Consider the following 18,603-nt stretch of genomic DNA (forward strand, 5'->3'; position numbering starts at 1 on the left):
TAAATGATCACTGATCAGCAACAAGGTAGCTCTGCAGACAGCCTGCAGACTTACAGGACTAAGAGGCTTAAAGAGGTGGAGGAAATATCACAGGCCTTTGGCATCTGGTCCTGCTGCTAGACTCAATCGTGTTGTTGTTGTTTCGGTTTTACACCTTTTGGCAAAAGAGTCTGGGTGAGCATGGGTCAGAGGAACCTTCAGCTTTAGGAAAAGCTGCTGGACTCTCAATAAGCTTTCACTTTGAAGTCTCAAATCAGGGTCAGGGTGACTGCACGTGACGGAAGGAAATGTTAATGAACCTGTTGGTCAATGAATCTTCATTAACAACTATATTTACTCCAGAGTTCAGTCTCGATTTCTTTGGTCGGACGTTTAACATTCACATGCACCTACGTTTTTTTTAAGGCCCAAATCTTTCGAACACATTTATAAATCAAGAGGCTTCATTTTGTCTTAAGACAGGAGGCCACTTTATTAGCAAACATCTAATCAGCCAATCACATGGCAGCAACCCAATGCTTTTAAGTGCTGAAGTTTAAGCCAAGCATCATGTTGTGAAGAAAGAAAAAACAAACAAACACTGTTCTCAAAGTTTGTGTGCTTTTGCAGTTTTTTATTTGGAGCTCTTGGAGTTTAGATTATGTAGAATCCCCATGAGAGTAAACTGGGAGATGTTTTTCCAGTAGCAGGACCTGCAGTCTGTGGGTTTAAGGGTTGAGCTGAGAACAGCAGTGGGCCCTGATCTCTCTCTGAGCTTCTATGAAACTTGCTGATTGCTTTTAAAAGCAGCTAAAAAGTCATCTTTTAAACTTGCTTCTTGGTTAGCTGCGACCGGGGGGGGGGGGGGGAGGAGGAGTTGGCCATCCGACTGCGGTCTGGAGTGTGGGGCCTCCCTGCTGCTGTGGAGTCGGGGCGGTCTGCTTCTCCCCACTGCAGGGAAAAGGGTAACACCACCTGGGTCTGGGTGCAGTTCCCCCTCCAGGGGCAAGGGTACCTAGACCCGGTTTGTAGAGTACGCTTGGGGAGTGTGATCGTGTGTACAGCGTCTCTTTATGTCTGTCTCCACGTTGGTTGAGTGTGGAGTAAGTGCATATGAGAGCATGAGGGTGGGAATGGATGTTTGTGCCTGTGTGTGCCTGTATGTCTGTGTCTATATGTCAGGTTGGGTATCAGACGCCACCTCTCTGGGGACATCTCAGGCCCTCCAAGGTTTGGAGGCCTATCTCCCCCCACCACCACTTCCCCTGCCAGTGGCGGACTCCCTCAGACATCGGTGCGTTGATGGTTCTTTGTGTCCGGGGGTGGGCGTCCAGGTACACACCGGCTCACTCCTTGGTGGCTGCTTGTCGGGGCCTGGAGCCTGGGGCTCGCTCGGGCCACTTCGGAGGTGGGGTGCCCCCGGCCTCTCGGCCTGGGGCTCGGTCACTCAGGCACAGCTGGCTGCCGGCGGAGCTCACGGGCGCGTCACTGCAACTCCCCCTGGCTTCTGCTCCGCGGCTGCTGAGTGAGCCCTCATCTGGGACTCTCCTCAGCTCTTTCTGGGACAGTGGCGCGGCTGCCCCTCTGTTGGTCTTCCTTGGTCTCTTGTGTTCTGGGGGCCTCTGGATGTCTGGAGTTTTGATCTCCTCCATACCTGGGGCCCGTTCTTCGTACCTCGCTAAGTAGGTTAGCCGGATTAGATTGTTGACGATTTCGCGTGATCCTGGATCAGTCGGTTCCCCGAAGCTCATCCGGGACTTGCTGTCATAGCAACAGAGCCGTAAGCGTAAACCTGCTCGGGAGCAGGTTTACTTTATGTAAACAGGATTAGATCGCGGCCACGCAGGTATGTCCGCTTCATTTATACGAAAGCAACAGCGATATTTTTCCACTGTTTCACCATAAATAAATATTATCAATGTAACTAAAGATAATGCAGCACTTGATCCTTTTATTGATGTCACACAGATACATACAGGTCATTTCCTAAAAAAGGGAAATGTACTATTAACATTCTATTACATGTATGTGATTATTACAGATGTAATTCATATTTCAGAGTAGTAATTGTAAATTACTTCGTGTAATCAAGATGAGAGACCACGGCTATAAAAGCGAAGGTGGATTTGGGAAGCCTGTCGCAGTCATATCCTGTCCGTTTACGCGACCAACCCATTGCGGAAGGTGCAAGATTGATAAGGAGAGTCCTCAGAATTCAGCGTATATTGCGGGACAGACAGGATCCTTTAGCTCAGCGCGACAGTGTGCTCATAGAGAGATATCGATATTCCCGTGAGGGTATTATTTACTTAACCAACTTGTTGACGAGGGGGTGCAGGACCACCACCTGTCTTTTTTTCCTCTGCCCTTTTCTTGGTTGCTGTTATGAACAAACTAACAGAGTATTACAGGCCAGTATTACCTTGCCAAGAGACGCAAAGCAATCTAAGAGATAAATATTACCATTCTGTAGAATACTCCTGTATTCCACTTTTACTTGTTCCCATGTTCTTGTGGGTCCTGTTGTGGCTCTAATGTGAAAGGGGATATAATATAACATATTATAATATAATATAATGCCATATGATATTGGACAATATAGTGTCATATGATAGATCTACCCTACCGCCTACTGGTGTTGGCCAGAGGGGCCGATGGCGCGATATGGCAGCCTGGCTACAACCGTAGCTGCCTCCACCAGTGTGTGAATGTGGGAGTGAATGAATAGTGGTATCGTAAAGCGCTTTGGGTGCCTTGGAAAGCGCTATATAAACCCAATCCATTATTATTATTATTATTAAATTACCTACGAGTTTGATTTGTCAGCAACTTTCTGCCAGCCCTCTCTCCTTGCTTTTGCAGCCTTTGCAGTGTTCTCTTGCGTTTTAATTAAACTCTGAAACTCCTGAAATCCCTCACTCATGAGTTCTTGCTCTGCTGCCGGAAAATACCGAGCACGCCCCTTGGACATTTTCGCCGACCAATCAGCGGGTTGCCGATCAATGTTTCTACTATCGATGCGTAGCCCCTTTTACGACACCCAGTGATGTCACATTCCTGCGTCCAGCTGTAGTAATCGTCAACAGCAGGTGTGTTCGGGGAACCGGATTAGCGAGCTCACGGTTAGCGCGATGATTTGATCTTGGATGTAGTAAGCGACGTACGAAGAACGGGCCCCTGCTTCATGCCCTGGAGGAAGGGGCTGTGGCCCCCCACACCCTCTAGCAGATCATTACATGAAGGAACCTTTTAAAAAACAAGCGCGTCCATGCTCACAGGTGTACACACGGGTGATCACACCCACAAACTACACCCTTTTTGGCTCCTACCTCAAAGCACACTGTGCACTGTCGATCTTATGTGCTGCACAATAATGTTTAATATTTAGTATTTACTGTCATATTCCCATATATCATCGTGATGTTGTTTATTATGTTGCTCTATTTTTTCTGCTTGTTTTCTCTTTTTTCTTTCTCAACAGGTGATCCAGGTGATTGATTTATGTATGTTTTGTCTGCTTATTTAGTTGGTTTTTGTTTTTTGCCCTTTATCCCCGTCCCTCTTCTCCGCTGTTTTTTTTCCTCCTCTTCATTTCTCCCTTTTCTTTTCCTCATTCAAGTCTGTGAAAATTGAAAAGTGAAAATTAAAAAAATAAATAAAATAAACAATAAAAGGTGAATCACATAGACCATTACGGCAAGGCTGGGATGGTAAATTTGGTAAAGTAAATCCGTTGGGCATCTTTCTTTGCCTTTAGACAACAATTCTGATGCAAAAGAGCCAAACGGGACAGGCAAAAAAAAAAGTCCTGTCTCAGTCAATTATAGATTATGTGAGAGGGCGGGTGTGTGTGTTTAGGGCACGGATGGCTTGGGGATAGAAGCTCCTCTTGAGTCTCTCTGTCCTTGCCCGGAAGATGCGGAACCTTCTACCAGATTGCAGAAGTTGGAACAGTTTGTTGCCAGGATGGGACGGGTCCTTCAGTATCTGCGCTGCTCTAGTCCGGCATCTCCTGGTGTAGGTGTCCTGAAGCGGGGGGAGAGCAATCCTGCAGCAGCGTTCTGCTGTACGGATCACTCTCTGGAGAGCTTTTTGGTCCTTCACACAGCTGTTCCCAAACCACCATGTCATGTTCTGTGTGAGGATGCTCTCCACAGCGCCTGTATAGAAAATCCTGAGGATCTTTTATTTCACAATGTAGTTACACAAGAGAAGGGAAAAAGTCACACTGGTTAGACCTGTTTCAGTTGTTTAGCTCCCATCCTGTCAGCATCAGCACTCTTTTACCAAAGCGTTAAGCCGAAGTTTTCGAAAAGTGTGACTTTTGTCAGAAAGCTTGACGGGTTGGCTAAGGCTATGTCCACACTAGCCCGGATAGATTTGAAAATGGCGGTTTCGTCTGAAAACGCTCTGGGTCCACACTAGCAAAGACGCAGGAGGTGAAAGGGATGGCTTCGCAGTATACTGCAAAACAAGCTCAAACCACCCACCTATCTGATATGCAATATCCTCTTAGTACAATAAACTTAAGAGGATATTGCACCTCATACCAACTGTCAACGTGCAGGTGTTTGTGCTCATACGCTGTGTTTGGTTTTCATCAAATGCGGTGTTTTTGCATTATAGCCAAACATCACTTTGGTCTTCTGTAACAAGGAAATTGTTCCAGAAAACTTGTGTTTGTTCAGATGCAACTTTGCCAACCTAAGCGATACTGCCATGTTCTATATAGAGAAACCTGTGGAGTTTGAGATGCAGCTCTTCCATGTTTTGCAGTTTCTCTGAGCATTGCACGGCCTGAGCTATGGCTGAATTTACATCTACTCCTGGCGATGTGTTAACACACACCTGAATGCTCCAGACCAGCAAACTGGCAAAACTTTTGCTTTCATGGAGGCGTTCATGCTCGCTGATGATCAGTTATCGAATGTATTTGATTAGCAGCATCGTGCTGCTATTTGCTCTCTACTTCCCATGGAAGCAGTAAGGGTGCACTGAAGGTTTTACAGGCCAGTCACCTGATTTCCTCTTTAACCTTTGTCTACTCATGTCCTTCAAAAAGTTTACAATTTCTAAGCCAGTTTTTTTGTTCTGTGCAGCTGCGTTGCTTTTGTCATGTATTATGCATTTAACCTCTTTGTTTTCGAATCTGCTATCAGCAAACCGTATGGTGGTGATATCCTGGGTATGCCAAACCTGGTTCATAGCACAGGCCCTAGGCTAAGTTCAGACTACAGTCTGAGTGAAACAACAAACACAAAGCCGTAAATGGATGTATCAGATAGTAATCAGTTTATTTCCAACTAATACACACACAAAAAATCACCTTGCAAAACATATTAATGACATCAAGACAAGATGGCAAAAACAATCATAAATACAAACCTGATCCAGATCTCAATATGAACACGCGAAGAAAGAAAAAGCAGCTAAAAGGCTCCAGTGTGTTTGTGTGGGCATTTCTGAGAATACAGCAGGAATGTAAAAACAGAAGAGAAACTGAAGAGCTTTGACAAACTAACAGAAAATATCTGGGATTCACCTTTGGCTCACAGCTCTAGGCTAGGAGAGCAGGACAACTCTGATTCCATTTCTGAGTCCTCTAAGCTAAAGGCTTGTTACTGAGTAGACGAATAGTAAATAAAACTATAAACATGGACGTGTTCGGCTTGCATCATCAGTAACATCCCCGCGCGCTGATACTGCACCTCTGTCGTCTTCTTGACATCCAAATGTTTGAGTTGGTCTCCCAGTTTGTATGAAAACCTGAATCTCTCTACAGCAGTGCTTCTCATAGCGCAACAACAACAAAGATCACCAATAAAAAATAATGTGGGGGCCACCACCTCAGCCTCCTCCTCATAGCCTCCTATGGTATAAAGTTTTAAATCACAGGTGATTTTCAGAAAAGCCGACCAAGCCTTGTTCTCGAGTTATTGTATTTGCAAACAACAGCTCACCAGCCTTTTATGGGTGAGGGTTAAAAAGGATAGGAGATGAATTAAAAAAGGTCAGCGAGCAGCATCAGAAAACACTTTTTTCCTAAAATAAAGTTGTTTTTCATGGTCATTCATCGTTTGAGAATCACAACTTTAAAGTCTCTCTCTGCATAGACTTTGTTTGTTACATGCAAAGTCTGTGTAAAGATGCAGATTGGCAGAAGTAAGATTGGACAAAGCGAAAATGTGAATGTGTATCCACAAAACTTCTGTGAAAAATTCACTTCACACTATGTTGAAAAAGCTAATCAGCTGATCATCATCAGTGACATCACTTTCCTGATGTCACAGACAATAAGAAATGGAGGACAAGCATTTGTATTCGCAATTTACAGATAGGTGGAGCGGCAAGAATCGACTTCACTCGGAGTTTGGAGAAGAAACGTCCAGGATGTAGCGTTTCATAAACGTAAGAACCACTCCTGTCTCTAATAAATAAAAACTGACGTTTAGGCCTGAAACTATGTAGAAACAAATGACCTAAAACTGGGAGGATGCTAGATGTTAGGAACAATATCAGCGAGATGGAATCCTGAGAAGTCAGGTATTACATACTACCTTATGAGGTATGACCAAAAAGGCCTGAGAACGAGTCTATAAAATAAAAACAACCCGACCATATTTAATATGAAACAATCTCTTGGTCAATGTCATCATCTCAGACACATCCAGGTAGTGTTTAGCAGAGCAGCTATTTTTAGATGTCTTGCTGGAAGCCCTGTTCTGACCCCTTTTTCCACATTAACAGACCACCAGATTTGCACTTTTCAGCTTCCCACAAATTAAAAACAGTTCTGGCTTATGTCGACACAGTGAAGGAGACAGAGGAAGCTTAGTACAACAGGACCTAGCAGGGCTTTCATGAAGCAATCTAAAAATAGCTGCTGCCTTGAAAACGGTCTAGAAGTGCCCAAGAAGATGACCTTACATGTAAATCAGTGACGGCTTTTTATTTTTAGGGGCTCATTCCTGGAACTTTTTGGTTACCCCACATATATGTGAATGCAGCGCTAGCCCTATGTAGCAGTCGCCCCCTTCAACCTGCAGTTTCTAATGCGAGATTCAATCACTGTAACGGAAAGGTTTATAAAAATAAGTTAAAAACATTTTAAGCCCCTTTGTTTAGCATCTCCAAGCAGCCTACAAATATCATAAATGGTTTGTTATAGACTATAAAGTAGCTGTAAGGAAATTTGAAGTGTCCTTATATTACAGCTCCAGATGTGCAGCAGCAGCAGTCTCACTGCAGCCACTTACAGATATTAGTTATTAAACACATAAATGAACTCATCCGTCCTTCAGGGGCAAAAGTCTGATTTTAGAGTAATTTCCTGTTTAAAACTGCAAATAGAAACGCCACATGTTCCCGCCTCTCACAACTGATTGCTTCATTAAAGTGAACTCTTAGTGTAGTTTGGCATCGCTGGGTGTCTGTCACCACTTGATGAAGACGAGAGCAGCGAGTGCGGCGTAGCCGATGATGAGGAAAAGCACTTTGAGCAGCCGGTCCTGTTTCTCCTCCAGCTCCCGGGTGAGGATCTCAAAGAAGGTAACAAACAGGAAGGTTCCGGCAGCGAGTCCCTGCAGCACCACGGACACTATGCTGCCCGCCAGCGTCTGGGCCGACTCTATGCCCATTCCCACCACCATGCCCAGCGGAATCATCATGCTGACTGTCACACCCAGCTTGGTGGCGTCCTTCATGCCGAGAGATGCCTTAGCTACGCTCACCCCAAGGGCAATGGCTGCCAGTGTCTCATGCACAGCCACGCCCAGAAAGAGGCTGCCCAGCTTGGCCCCGTCCTCCTGCAGGCCGAGCGCCAGGCCCTCGAATGCGGAGTGTGCGGACAGAGCGAGGACCAAGCTGACCAGCCGCAGAGGACCCGCCCCCGCCAGCTCGGCCGGGTTGAAGTGTCCGTGGTGGTGGCCGTGGGAGCGGTGACCGCCGTTGCTCGGTGAGCCCCGTGCTGAGGAGATAAAAGGGGTATCATACTCAGAGTCGCTGCCGGCCTCGGAGCCGCCGGCGTTGAAAGTCTCGAGGTCGATGAAGGATGGCTTCTCCTTCCTGAAGGTGAGGACAGCCTGCTCTATAAAGACGGTGAGGAAGAAGCCGAGCATCATCATTGTTTCAGCCAGAGGATAATCGCTGCTGATCTTCAGCTGCTGGAACACATCGACCACCTGAAGGCGCAAAACGAAAACCACAACAATAAGCAGATAAAACTTCATCGTTATCTTAGTATTCTGAAACAGGACATCCTGAGGGAGCAGTTGCTATGAAATACCAACGACAACACAAACCATCAGAGCAAAGTCTTTGCTCTGATGAGAACATAAGTTACAAAATGAACTTTGTGTTTTGTTTAATCAGACTAAGACTTGAAAGTAGAGACTGAGCCCATGAACTCATCTGGAAAGTTTGGCTTCACTTTTAAGAATGCAAAGTATGTGCAAGGTGAGAGGATGTGTGTTTACCTTATCTCTGACAGTAGGAAGCAGAGCATTGAAGCATGTTGCGAGGAACACGCCCCCTCCAAATGAATTGCACAGAGACAATGGCCTCCTGTATCTCTGTGCTCTATCACAGTCAACGAGCAGGAGACGTACTGGGACCAGCACACCAGCCAGCATAAGGCCGAACAAGCCCAGCAGGCCAAGCAGCTTGGCCACCAGGATCTGCATCCTGATGCTTCAGAGACACTAGAGCGAACGGAGCGGTGAACACAAAGTCATCTCCTGTCTGCTGCTTCTGATGGGCTTTACTGGAGCTGCTGGGACATCTCTGCTGGTTTTAGTGGAGGAGACACAGGCAGATGTTGGTCTAAACACAAGAAATAAACACATGTTGCACTGGTCTGTGCTGGAAGAATGCATCTAAAGATTATGACCGACAAATATCCCCCATATATATTTCACATCTTTCTTATACCTTAATTGGGGTGTTCATCTTTCTTTCTTTAGTTCAATGAGTCAGTTTAGTATCAGGACATTCATGTAACATTAAGTCAGCTAAACAGAGACGAATTAAACATGTTACTAACAGCAAACTATTATAAAATAACTTCTCATCTTTAGGTTTGGATTTTCTTTCAATTAAAAAGCAATACAGAAGTTTGACATTTTATAGAGGAAGGTCAGAGGTCAAAGCCAGAGCCCCTGAGCAAGATGAAGTTACAGGTTAACCGGTGTTGAATTCAGTAAATGTTCTCATTTCCATCATTATTTTCCATGGCACCTGGTTTCATTCTGACCAGCTTTTAGCCAGAGACTTCCTGTTTCAATCATCAGAGATGAGCTCTGCAGTTGTTCTTTGTACCGCTCCCTTACAAAGAAACCATGAAATAAACAAAATGTCAGCAGGTCCAATCTTGTCATTATTAGTACAACATTAAATCCACCATTTCAAATCATTTTAAATAAGTTATGCATCATTTATAGAACAATGCTAATTTTTCTGTTTAGGTGTTCAGACAAAGTCAGCCACGTGTTCTAGCGGAGTACATTCATTAGAATGATTAGAATTTAAATAAATGCTCCTGTTCACGTGTATTAATACTACTTTACTATTATATTGTTATGACATGAGGTTCAGTTAGATTTGCACAAAAACAGAAAAGTCCTTCAAAGACCTGCTTTTTAATTTCACAGCTTAAATACATTCAGCCGTATTTTTCACTTTTATTTGAGTAAATAAGTTGAATCTGTATTTCATCTTCTACCAGTTTAAAAAAAAATACAAGTATCTGTACTTCTAAATGAGTGAAGAATGTATGTAATTATACCATATGGGGAACATATAAAAATATAGAGTTTATGCATTACCACCACCTGGAAGTCGATATTTTTGCATATTAATATAATTTTAACTCTTATATCAAATCTTATATTAACTTTCGAACACTTTATGTACACCCCAACTTACACTACCATTAAACTAATCAGAAGTATAGTACAGTGAAAATAAAACTGAAATTTAATTTACTTGAGAGTTTCTTTGTAATGGAGCAACACAAAAAACAGCTGCAGAGGTCATCTCTTATGTACTGAACAGGGAACAGGAAGTCTCTGGCTAAAATCTGGTTGGATGAATCCAGGTGCAGATGTATCACAACTTAATCTGGTTGGTTTGTTAGAGTCTGCATTGTTCTTTTGTGAGACAATGCCAACAGTTAAATGCCTTTTTGGTGCCTTTGGAGTTTATTTCCTGGTTTGTCATTATTTCCTCCTAAAACATCAGGTGTACGATACACCCGTTTTATCCTCACCAGTTAATCTGGATCACCGGCGCTGTGCCAAAAACGTGACTGTCTGTCACAAAAGTATTGCTGACATTTCTATACGTTTTCTATGTTTAATGCTGTATTATTACTTATTTTGGTAAACAGGCTGACATCAACAGGATTTACAAAGGGGTTATATGTATAACAAAGAAATAACCTGTTTTGAAAGACTGTAATATTGTACCTACTTTGTATTCTACATTAATTTTAATTCAGCCCTATTTGGGTTCCTAAAATCCTTCCATAGAACTGCTTTGTTACATTTGTCGCCATTCCTGCTGCACTCTTGGCCACATGTTTTACTTTTTAATCTCAATCTCAATGAGAATTATCACCTGAGTTGTCGCCTTAACACCAAATAGCAAATATGAAACAGTGGCTTTGCAGGTCACCTAAAGCAGGGGTGTCAAACTCAAATACACAGTGGGCCAAAATTCAAAACTGGAACAAAGTCGCGGGCTAACGTTAATATTTATTGAAATATATTTATTCCTCCAGATATAGGAATGAATCTTTTCTTATGGACTCAAACACATTTTGCTAAAAAACTGAATATGGAACAAGCAAAGCAAAGCTTAATACTAAACAAAATATATATTAGCTGTATAATACCAGTAGGCCAGCTCTGATAGTAATTTGGTATGGCTTCGCGGGCCAAATGTAATTAGGCTGTGGGCCAAATTTGGCCCGCGGGCCAGAGTTTGACACCTATGACCTAAAGCAACACCTGAGTTTAGACACCACTCGTGCTATTAATACATTAACTATTATCAAATATCGAATTTACAAACTTAAATATAGCGTTTCGGAAAAACTGTTACTGAGGGAAAAATGATCTGAATGTTAGGTCATTTGTATTGTCATATGTAATCAGAAGGTGGGTTTTCATTAGTTTGTGGCAGCCATTAAAACGCGTTGTTGTCGCCTTTGACACAGTTACTACCTTTAGTCAGAACACAAACACCGCGAGCTCTCCCATTGTGGAGATTACCCCATTCACCGGTTTTCTGTCCCACTGGTTTTATCCGTTTTTTATTTGTTATATTAATATATAATATGATGCGGGAGAAAAACATGTCAAACCACCAAGCGGAAATAAATGCTACTTCCGGTGGGTAATTTCATAATAAGACAACTGGGTCCTCCTTTACGTCTGACAGTCTAATCAATTTGTATTTATTATTGTAATTCAGCGTCACAACTTGTAATCACGTCTTTGGTCCCATTTCATCAAGTGTGTAATACAAAGATGAAAGTTTACACAAGGCAAATAACCGCACTGTTTCCGTGCGAAAACTGTCTAACAGCGGCTAACTTGACGCTAGCATTAGCTTTCTGTCATTTGTTCATGGGGGGCTAAAGAGGCTAACAAACCGGTGTGGCGCTCAGGTAGGGAAAGCAGTTGTTTTCCTTTGCTGTTCACGCTTAACAGCGGCTTTAGCTCCGAAACAACAAGATAAACCGCAAATATCACTCAAACACCGTGTTTACCTGTTAGAACATCCGCTCTCATCTACTGCAGGTGCACAATAATACTTCCGCGTTTACATCACGCAACGCAACCCCCCCGGGCGTGATGACGTAGTCCACAAACAGGGTGACGTGCAGCGTCCTGGCGTGACAAAGGATGGAGACGCACGACCCCTGAAAGGACCAGCCGAAGGAAAATTGTTTTAACGGATTTTTAAGTATGATTTTTTTTTTCCTGTCCATACATTTTTTTTTAACATATTCCGTTATATGAAAAATATTCAAATTTGATATACGTGTAATTTCTTTAAGGTTTTCAAAAGTGCTAAATATTGTGTCGACCATGTTGTTATTGTTTTCGATTGGTGTGAAATTAGGTTAAGAGTAGTTATTGAATAAACTGGACTTCCTCTTTTTTCTTTTTATTCCTTTGAGTCATGAGAAATGGCCAAACTCTGCCATTCCTACTTCGGGTTTCCTTCTCACTATAATTTCTCCCCTCATAAATGTGTATGTTTTCCTGTAAATATATATTTCTTTCAATATTTTTTTTAAGTCAACCCATCTTACATTTGACACTTAATTAATTAAATCATCTAGTCCAGTGTTTTAATGGACTCAGTAGACTTCTACTTTTGGAACCAGCATTTTCTGTTTTTTCTGGCTCTTGATTTGTCTTCTTGTGACTTTTTTTATTCATCAATCCATCCATCTTCATCCGCTTTGTCCGGGGCCGGGTCGCGGGGGCAGCAGCCTAAGCAAAGAGTCCCAGACCTCCCTCTCCCCAGCCACCTCCTCCAGCTTATCCGGGGGAATACCAAGGCGTTCCCAGGCCAGCCGAGAGATGTAATCTCTCCAGCGTGTCCTGGGTCTGCCCCGGCGCCTCCTCCCGGTGGGACATGCCTGGAACACCTCACCCAGGAGGCGCCCAGGGGGCATCCTTGTCAGATGCCCGAACCACCTCAGCTGGCTCCTTTCGATGTGGAGCAGCAGCTGCTCTACTCTGAGCCCCTCCCGGATGGCCGAACTTCTCACCCTATCTGTAAGGGAGAGGCCAGCCACCCTTCGGAGGAAGCTCATTTCTGCCGCTTGTATCCGCGATCTCGTTCTTTCGGTCACTACCCACAGCTCGTGGCCATAGGTGAGGGTAGGGACGTAGATCGACCGGTAAATTGAGAGCTTCGCTTTTACACTCAGCTCCCTCTTCACCACGACGGACCGGTGTAGCGTCTGCATTACTGCAGCTGCAGCCCCAATCCGTCTGTCGATCTCCGGCTCCCTTCTCCCATCACTCACGAACAAGACCCCGAGATACTTGAACTCCTCCACTTGGGGCAGTAACTCATCTAGGGCTGCCACAAACGATTATTTTGATAGTCGACTAATCACCGATTATTTCTGCGATTAGTCGACTAATCAGATCATCATCCATTGGATGTAAAACGTACAGCTTATTGCACCAGCAGCATCTGCTCTTATATAACTATCATTAGCTTACAGCTTTAAGTGTTTAAGGTCTGTGCTAACTAAAAATAAAGACAAGATAATAGTTTATTACATTTTAATGAAATTTGCAGATTGTTTCGGTGAAGTTTAATAAACTCCTTGCTTTCTAAAATATAACAGGACACCGGAGTAAATTCTCCAGCATCTCACACTTCTGATGATCAGCTGTCTGCTTGACGTTTATTCAGCTGTGTAAAAATTATAACTTTAATCTCAGCCAAACAGGAACAAATAAAATACTGAAAAAAGCCAAACAATAACATTTTTAAGTTATCTAAGTGACTTATATATCATGTTTAACCTGAGTAGCGAAAGACTGCGGTGGGTTTGAAAACGATTTGCTGGGAGTCCGGTGTTCTCACGGCTCTAGTTAGCCTAGCCCCCGGCTAGCTATCGAGCTAGTGGGTAACAGACGTCTCCGAAAACGTCAGAGCGCTTTTGAAAATATGTGGTGTCTTGATAAACTGAGCAGATATTTGAGGTTTGCACAGCTACATTCTCGCCTGAAAATATGTTAAACGTTTATTTTGTGACCCAGAAAGAATAATAAGAGTAATATTAAAACTAACTAGCTGCCGCCATTGTTGGAAACTAAGCTGGGCTGCGCTATGAATTCTGGGACACAGCTGCTGCTTCTTCTTCTTCTTCGGGGTTTAACGGCAGCTGGCATCCTTGTACATGCAGTGCTGCCATCTTCTGTTTCAGTCCGTTATTACACTCTTAAATCCTGCTATTATTCCTGCGTCTTTTGGGATCTTACAAAGCTTCAAACGACGCGTCGACTATTAAATCAGTCGTCGACGATTTTGATAGTCGACGTAATCGTGACTAGTCGACTAATCGTGGCAGCCCTAAACTCATCCCCGACCCAGAGTGGGCACTCCACCCTTTTCCGGCTGAGAACCATGGCCTCAGATTTGGAGGTGCTGATCCTCATTCCCGCTGCTTCACACTCGGCTGCGAACCGTTCCAGTGCGAGCTGGAGGCCCTCACCCGATGAAGCCAACAGAGCCACATCATCTGCAAAAATCAGAGATGAGATTCTGAGGCCACCAAAGCGAAAGCCCTCCGCCACTTGGCTGCGCCTAGAAATCCTGTCCATAAAAATTATGAACAGAACCGGAGACAAAGGGCAGCCCTGGCGGAGCCCATCACCCACCGGGAACGAGTCCGACTTATTGCCGGCAATGCGAACCAAGCTCTTGCAACGGTTGTATGGTCGAATGGCCCGTAGCAATGGGCCAGACACCCCATATTCCCGCAACACCTCCCACAGGACACCCCGAGGGACACGGTCGAATGCCTTCTCCAAGTCCACAAAACACATGTAGACTGGTTGGGCAAACTCCCATGCACCCTCAAGTATCCTGTGTAGCATGTTGACCTATGTTTGTATCAGCCACTAGATGGCACTGTGTCGCTGCAATGTGTGTAATTCACTGGCGAGCAAGAAGCTTCAGGGCAAGGGAAAAGAATAAGAAATAAAGTGGAAGCGGAGCAGAGATCAGTGTGTGCGTGCAGTTAATAAGAAGCTCGGTATACATACAAAAACAACACATGGTGTCAGAGTAGCGGATTCTACGCAATCCCTCGCCGTCGGACAGCGCAGACATGGAGGCTTACGGCGTTCCCACACCGCGTATGGATTGGGACTCCAGCAACCTGCCCGAGGCATGGCGGCGTTTCAAGCAGCACGCCGAGCTAATGTTCGCTGGTCCTCTTCGGGGGAAGGAGGAGGCAGACAAATGCAGCTACCTTCTTCTATGGGTCGGTGAGAAAGGACGGGACGTCTACAACACGTGGACGCTCACGGCAGACGACTCCCGAAAGCTTCAGACGTACTACGATAAGTACACTGATTATATCATACCGAAAGCTAACCCAATCTACGCCCGATATAAGTTTCATGAAAAGATGCAGGGTGAAAATGAGACATTTGAACAGTTTATTACGGAACTGAAACTACTTGCTAAAGACTGTGGGTACCCAAATACAGATGAAATGGTCAGGGATCGCATTGTATTTGCCACTAACTCGCCACACGTCCGAGAAAAGCTACTCAGCCAAGGCGCAGAGCTCACGCTAGAGAAAGCTATAGATATAGCACGATCACACGAGCTAGCAAAGCAGCAGCTAAAAACTATGGGTCACTCCAGGGGCCAAGAAACTGTGCACGCCATCGGCAGGAAATCACACAGACAAGAATATCAAACAAGAAGCGTGAGACCAAAAGAACACGCTAATGCAACACTAAAAACGTGCAGCTATTGTGCCGGACAACACAGTAATAAAGACACCTGCCCAGCAAAAGGGAAGCAATGTGCAAAATGCAAGAAAATGAACCATTTTGCGAGAGCATGCAGGTCAAGACTCCCTTCGCAGACAAAAGCCCACCTCAAATCAGTACACACTGTGAGAGAGAACATAGAAATGTCAACTATGGACACAGATGAGGACCAAGACTGTTTCTACATTGATAGCATCACCATAGAAAATGAAGGAAGAAATGATGAGCAAGCACATGCAGACATGCAGCTTGGTCCCCCCCCACAGACAGTGAGGTTTAAAGTTGACACTGGGGCGCAAGCAAACACAATTCCAGCTAACATGTTCCAGACACTCTTCCCACACGTGACACTGAAGCCTGTCACACACAAGCTCACAGATTATGGGGGACACTCACTCAGCGTGGAAGGAAAATGCCAGTTAAAATGCAAACACAAAGACAAGACCTGCACGTTGGAATTCCATGTTGTTAACACAAGCGCCCTACCTGTATTAGCAATGAAAGCTTGCCGTGACCTTAACCTGGTAAGGATCGTGATGGCAGTGACGGAGGAAAGAGGCAAGACAACCAACAGTTCACAGGCAATACTAGACGAATATGCAGACGTATTCAAAGGGATAGGAGAATTTCCTGGTGAATGCAGTTTCCATGTAAATCCAGACGTTGCACCCACAGTCAGCCCACCTCGTCGGATTCCCATTGCTCTGCGAGCCCGACTCAAAGACGAGCTCGACAACATGGAAAGGAATCAAATCATATGCAAGGTCACAGATCCTACGGACTGGGTGAATGCACTTGTTGTCGTGGAAAAACCCAAGACGGGCAGACTCAGAGTATGTCTGGACCCCAGACCCCTCAACAAGGCTATACAAAGACCCCATTACCCTCTACCCACCACAAAACTTGCTGGGGCCAAGTATTTCAGTGTTTTGGACGCCAGATCAGCCTACTGGGCCATTAAGCTAAGCCACGAATCATCTCTGTTAACCACATTTAATACTGTGTTTGGCAGGTACCGCTTCCTCAGGCTGCCATTCGGCATAATCTCAGCCCAGGATGAGTTCCAGCGACGCATGACGACAACCTGAGGGCCATGCTGCAGCGCAGCAGAGAGAGAGGTGTAAAACTGAACCCTGACAAGTGCACCATCTGCGTCAAAGAGGTCAGTTACTTCGGTCACACATTGTCACACGAAGGGCTGAAACCAGATCCACAAAAAGTAAAAGCAGTCCAAGACATGGCGCCCCCACAGAACAGGGCAGAATTGGAAACAGTGCTGGGGATGGTTAATTATTTAGCAAGATTTGCCCCACACCTGTCAGAGATAAATGCTCCGCTCCGCCAGCTGTTAAAGCAGGACAGTGAGTTTGTATGGGACAAGAACCATGACAGAGCCTTTCAACGAATGAAGGAGCTGATCACTAAAGAACCAGGCCCAGTTCTCTCCTTCTTCAACCCCAAGAAAGCGCTACGACTCCAGGTCGATGCATCCAAAAGTGGCCTCGGTGCTGTGATGCTACAGGACGGCAAGCCAGTCGCCTACGCATCCAAGTCACTTAACAGCACTGAGCAGAACTATGCCCAAATAGAAAAAGAGCTGTATGCTGTTCTCTTTGGTTGCAAGCGGTTCCACGAGTACATGTACGGGCGACATGTGACCATTGAGTCGGACCACAAGCCACTCGAGTCCATACTCAAAAAACCACTAGCATCAGCACCACCACGGCTACAGAGGATGATAATACAGCTGCAAAAGTACGACATCAGCATCATCCACAAGCCAGGAAAAGACATCCCGGTAGCCGACACGCTCTCCCGGAAATCCATAGAGTTTCACGACAAATCACTATGTGACGGGATGGATGCGCAGATCCACTCAGTCCTCAGCAACATGCCTGTCAGTGATCAGAGACTCTCAGAGATAAGAAACGAAACAGCCCAAGATCCTCAGCTCAACAGCCTGAGACGGACCACATTCAGTGGATGGCCAGATAAAAGGTCTCAATGTCCGCCTGACATTCAGGAGTTTTGGAACCACAGGGATGAGATCTCACTGATAGACGGGATCATGTTTAAAGGAGAGAAAATGATCATCCCAAAAAGGCTCAGAAAGGACATGATAGATCGGATTCATTCCAGCCATATGGGCATAGAAAAGAGCAAAAACAGAGCCAGAGACCTTCTGTTTTGGCCAGGCATGGGAAAGCAGATTGAGGAAGCCGTCGGAGCCTGCAGCACATGCCAGGAGAGACAAGCTGCTAACCCCAAGGAACCCCTGTTGTCACATGCAATACCAGAATGACCGTGGCAGGTCATAGCCACCGATCTGTTCACTTGGAACTCGGAAGACTACATCATCATGGTAGATTACTACAGTAGATTCTTCGAGTTGGAAAGACTGCACAGCTGCACTGCAGAAGCAGTGATCCACAAACTAAAGTCAGCCATGGCTAGGCATGGTATTCCAGAGTCGGTGATTAGTGATAACGGTCCGTGCTATGCTTCGAGTAAGTTTCAACAGTTCGCAAAGTCATGGAGTTTCACCCACACCACTACTAGTCCCCATTACCCACAGAGCAATGGTCTAGCCGAGAAAACAGTCCAGACAGCAAAGAAACTTCTGGACAAGGCCAAAGCGGAACATAAGGATCCCTACTTGAGCCTATTAGAATACCGGAACGCCCCCGTGGACAACTTAAAGTCGCCTGCACAACTACTCATGAGCCGGAGACTTCGCTCCATCCTCCCTGCAACACCAAAACAGCTGGAACCCCAAGTAGTTTGCCAGCAAACAGTGCGTGAGAGGAGAGAGGTCTGCCAGCAGCGCCAGCAGACTTATTTCAACAGAGCCGCCCGACCTCTGCCTCAACTATATCCTGGCACACCGGTCCGGTTCCGGCAAAAAGACGGTTCCTGGAAACCAGCTGTGGTCACAAGTTGTGCCGACACGTCCAGAAGCTACAACATAACCACAGATACAGGACAAGTTTACCGGCGTAACCGCCGACACCCCCGCGAAAGCAGGAACAGCGTAGGAGGTGAGGAGTTCGTTCAACCTACAGGCATCAGCGATAACAGCTCT

The 18,603-nt window shown here is 45.1% G+C and overlaps 1 protein-coding gene across 5 annotated transcripts; it reads right to left on the reverse strand.

Annotated features, from left to right (window-relative positions):
* Positions 1–5,248: 5,248 nt before the first annotated feature.
* On the reverse strand, positions 5,249–14,872 carry LOC309689305 (zinc transporter ZIP3-like). Of its 5 annotated transcripts, none has more exons than XM_082505606.1 (3): positions 14,781–14,872; positions 8,454–8,760; positions 5,249–8,159 (listed from the first exon to the last, which is right to left on the reverse strand). In XM_082505606.1, exons 2-3 carry the CDS (start codon positions 8,658–8,660, stop codon positions 7,413–7,415), a joined length of 954 nt encoding a protein of 317 aa, XP_082361732.1. In that variant the 5' UTR covers positions 8,661–8,760; positions 14,781–14,872; the 3' UTR covers positions 5,249–7,412. The 5 variants fall into 5 exon arrangements, with proteins under 5 accessions (XP_082361732.1, XP_082361729.1, XP_082361728.1 ...); XM_082505603.1 differs by having other exon boundaries at positions 8,454–8,799; positions 14,781–14,870; XM_082505602.1 differs by lacking the exon at positions 14,781–14,872 and adding an exon at positions 11,750–11,849 and having other exon boundaries at positions 8,454–8,799.
* Between the last annotated feature and the right edge of the window lie 3,731 nt (positions 14,873–18,603).

Source organism: Aulonocara stuartgranti, assembly GCF_965226115.1.
Source record: "Aulonocara stuartgranti genome assembly, chromosome: 15".
Lineage (NCBI taxonomy): Eukaryota > Metazoa > Chordata > Actinopteri > Cichliformes > Cichlidae > Aulonocara > Aulonocara stuartgranti.

Excerpts from the sequence above, each read along its gene's own strand:
- LOC309689305 (XM_082505606.1), bottom strand. The coding sequence starts at position 8,660 with ATGCAGATCCTGGTGGCCAAGCTGCTTGGCCTGCTGGGCTTGTTCGGC. Across the intron at positions 8,160-8,453 it reads TTCCTACTGTCAGAGATAAG|GTGGTCGATGTGTTCCAGCA; the intron begins GTAAACACACAT and ends TTGCGCCTTCAG.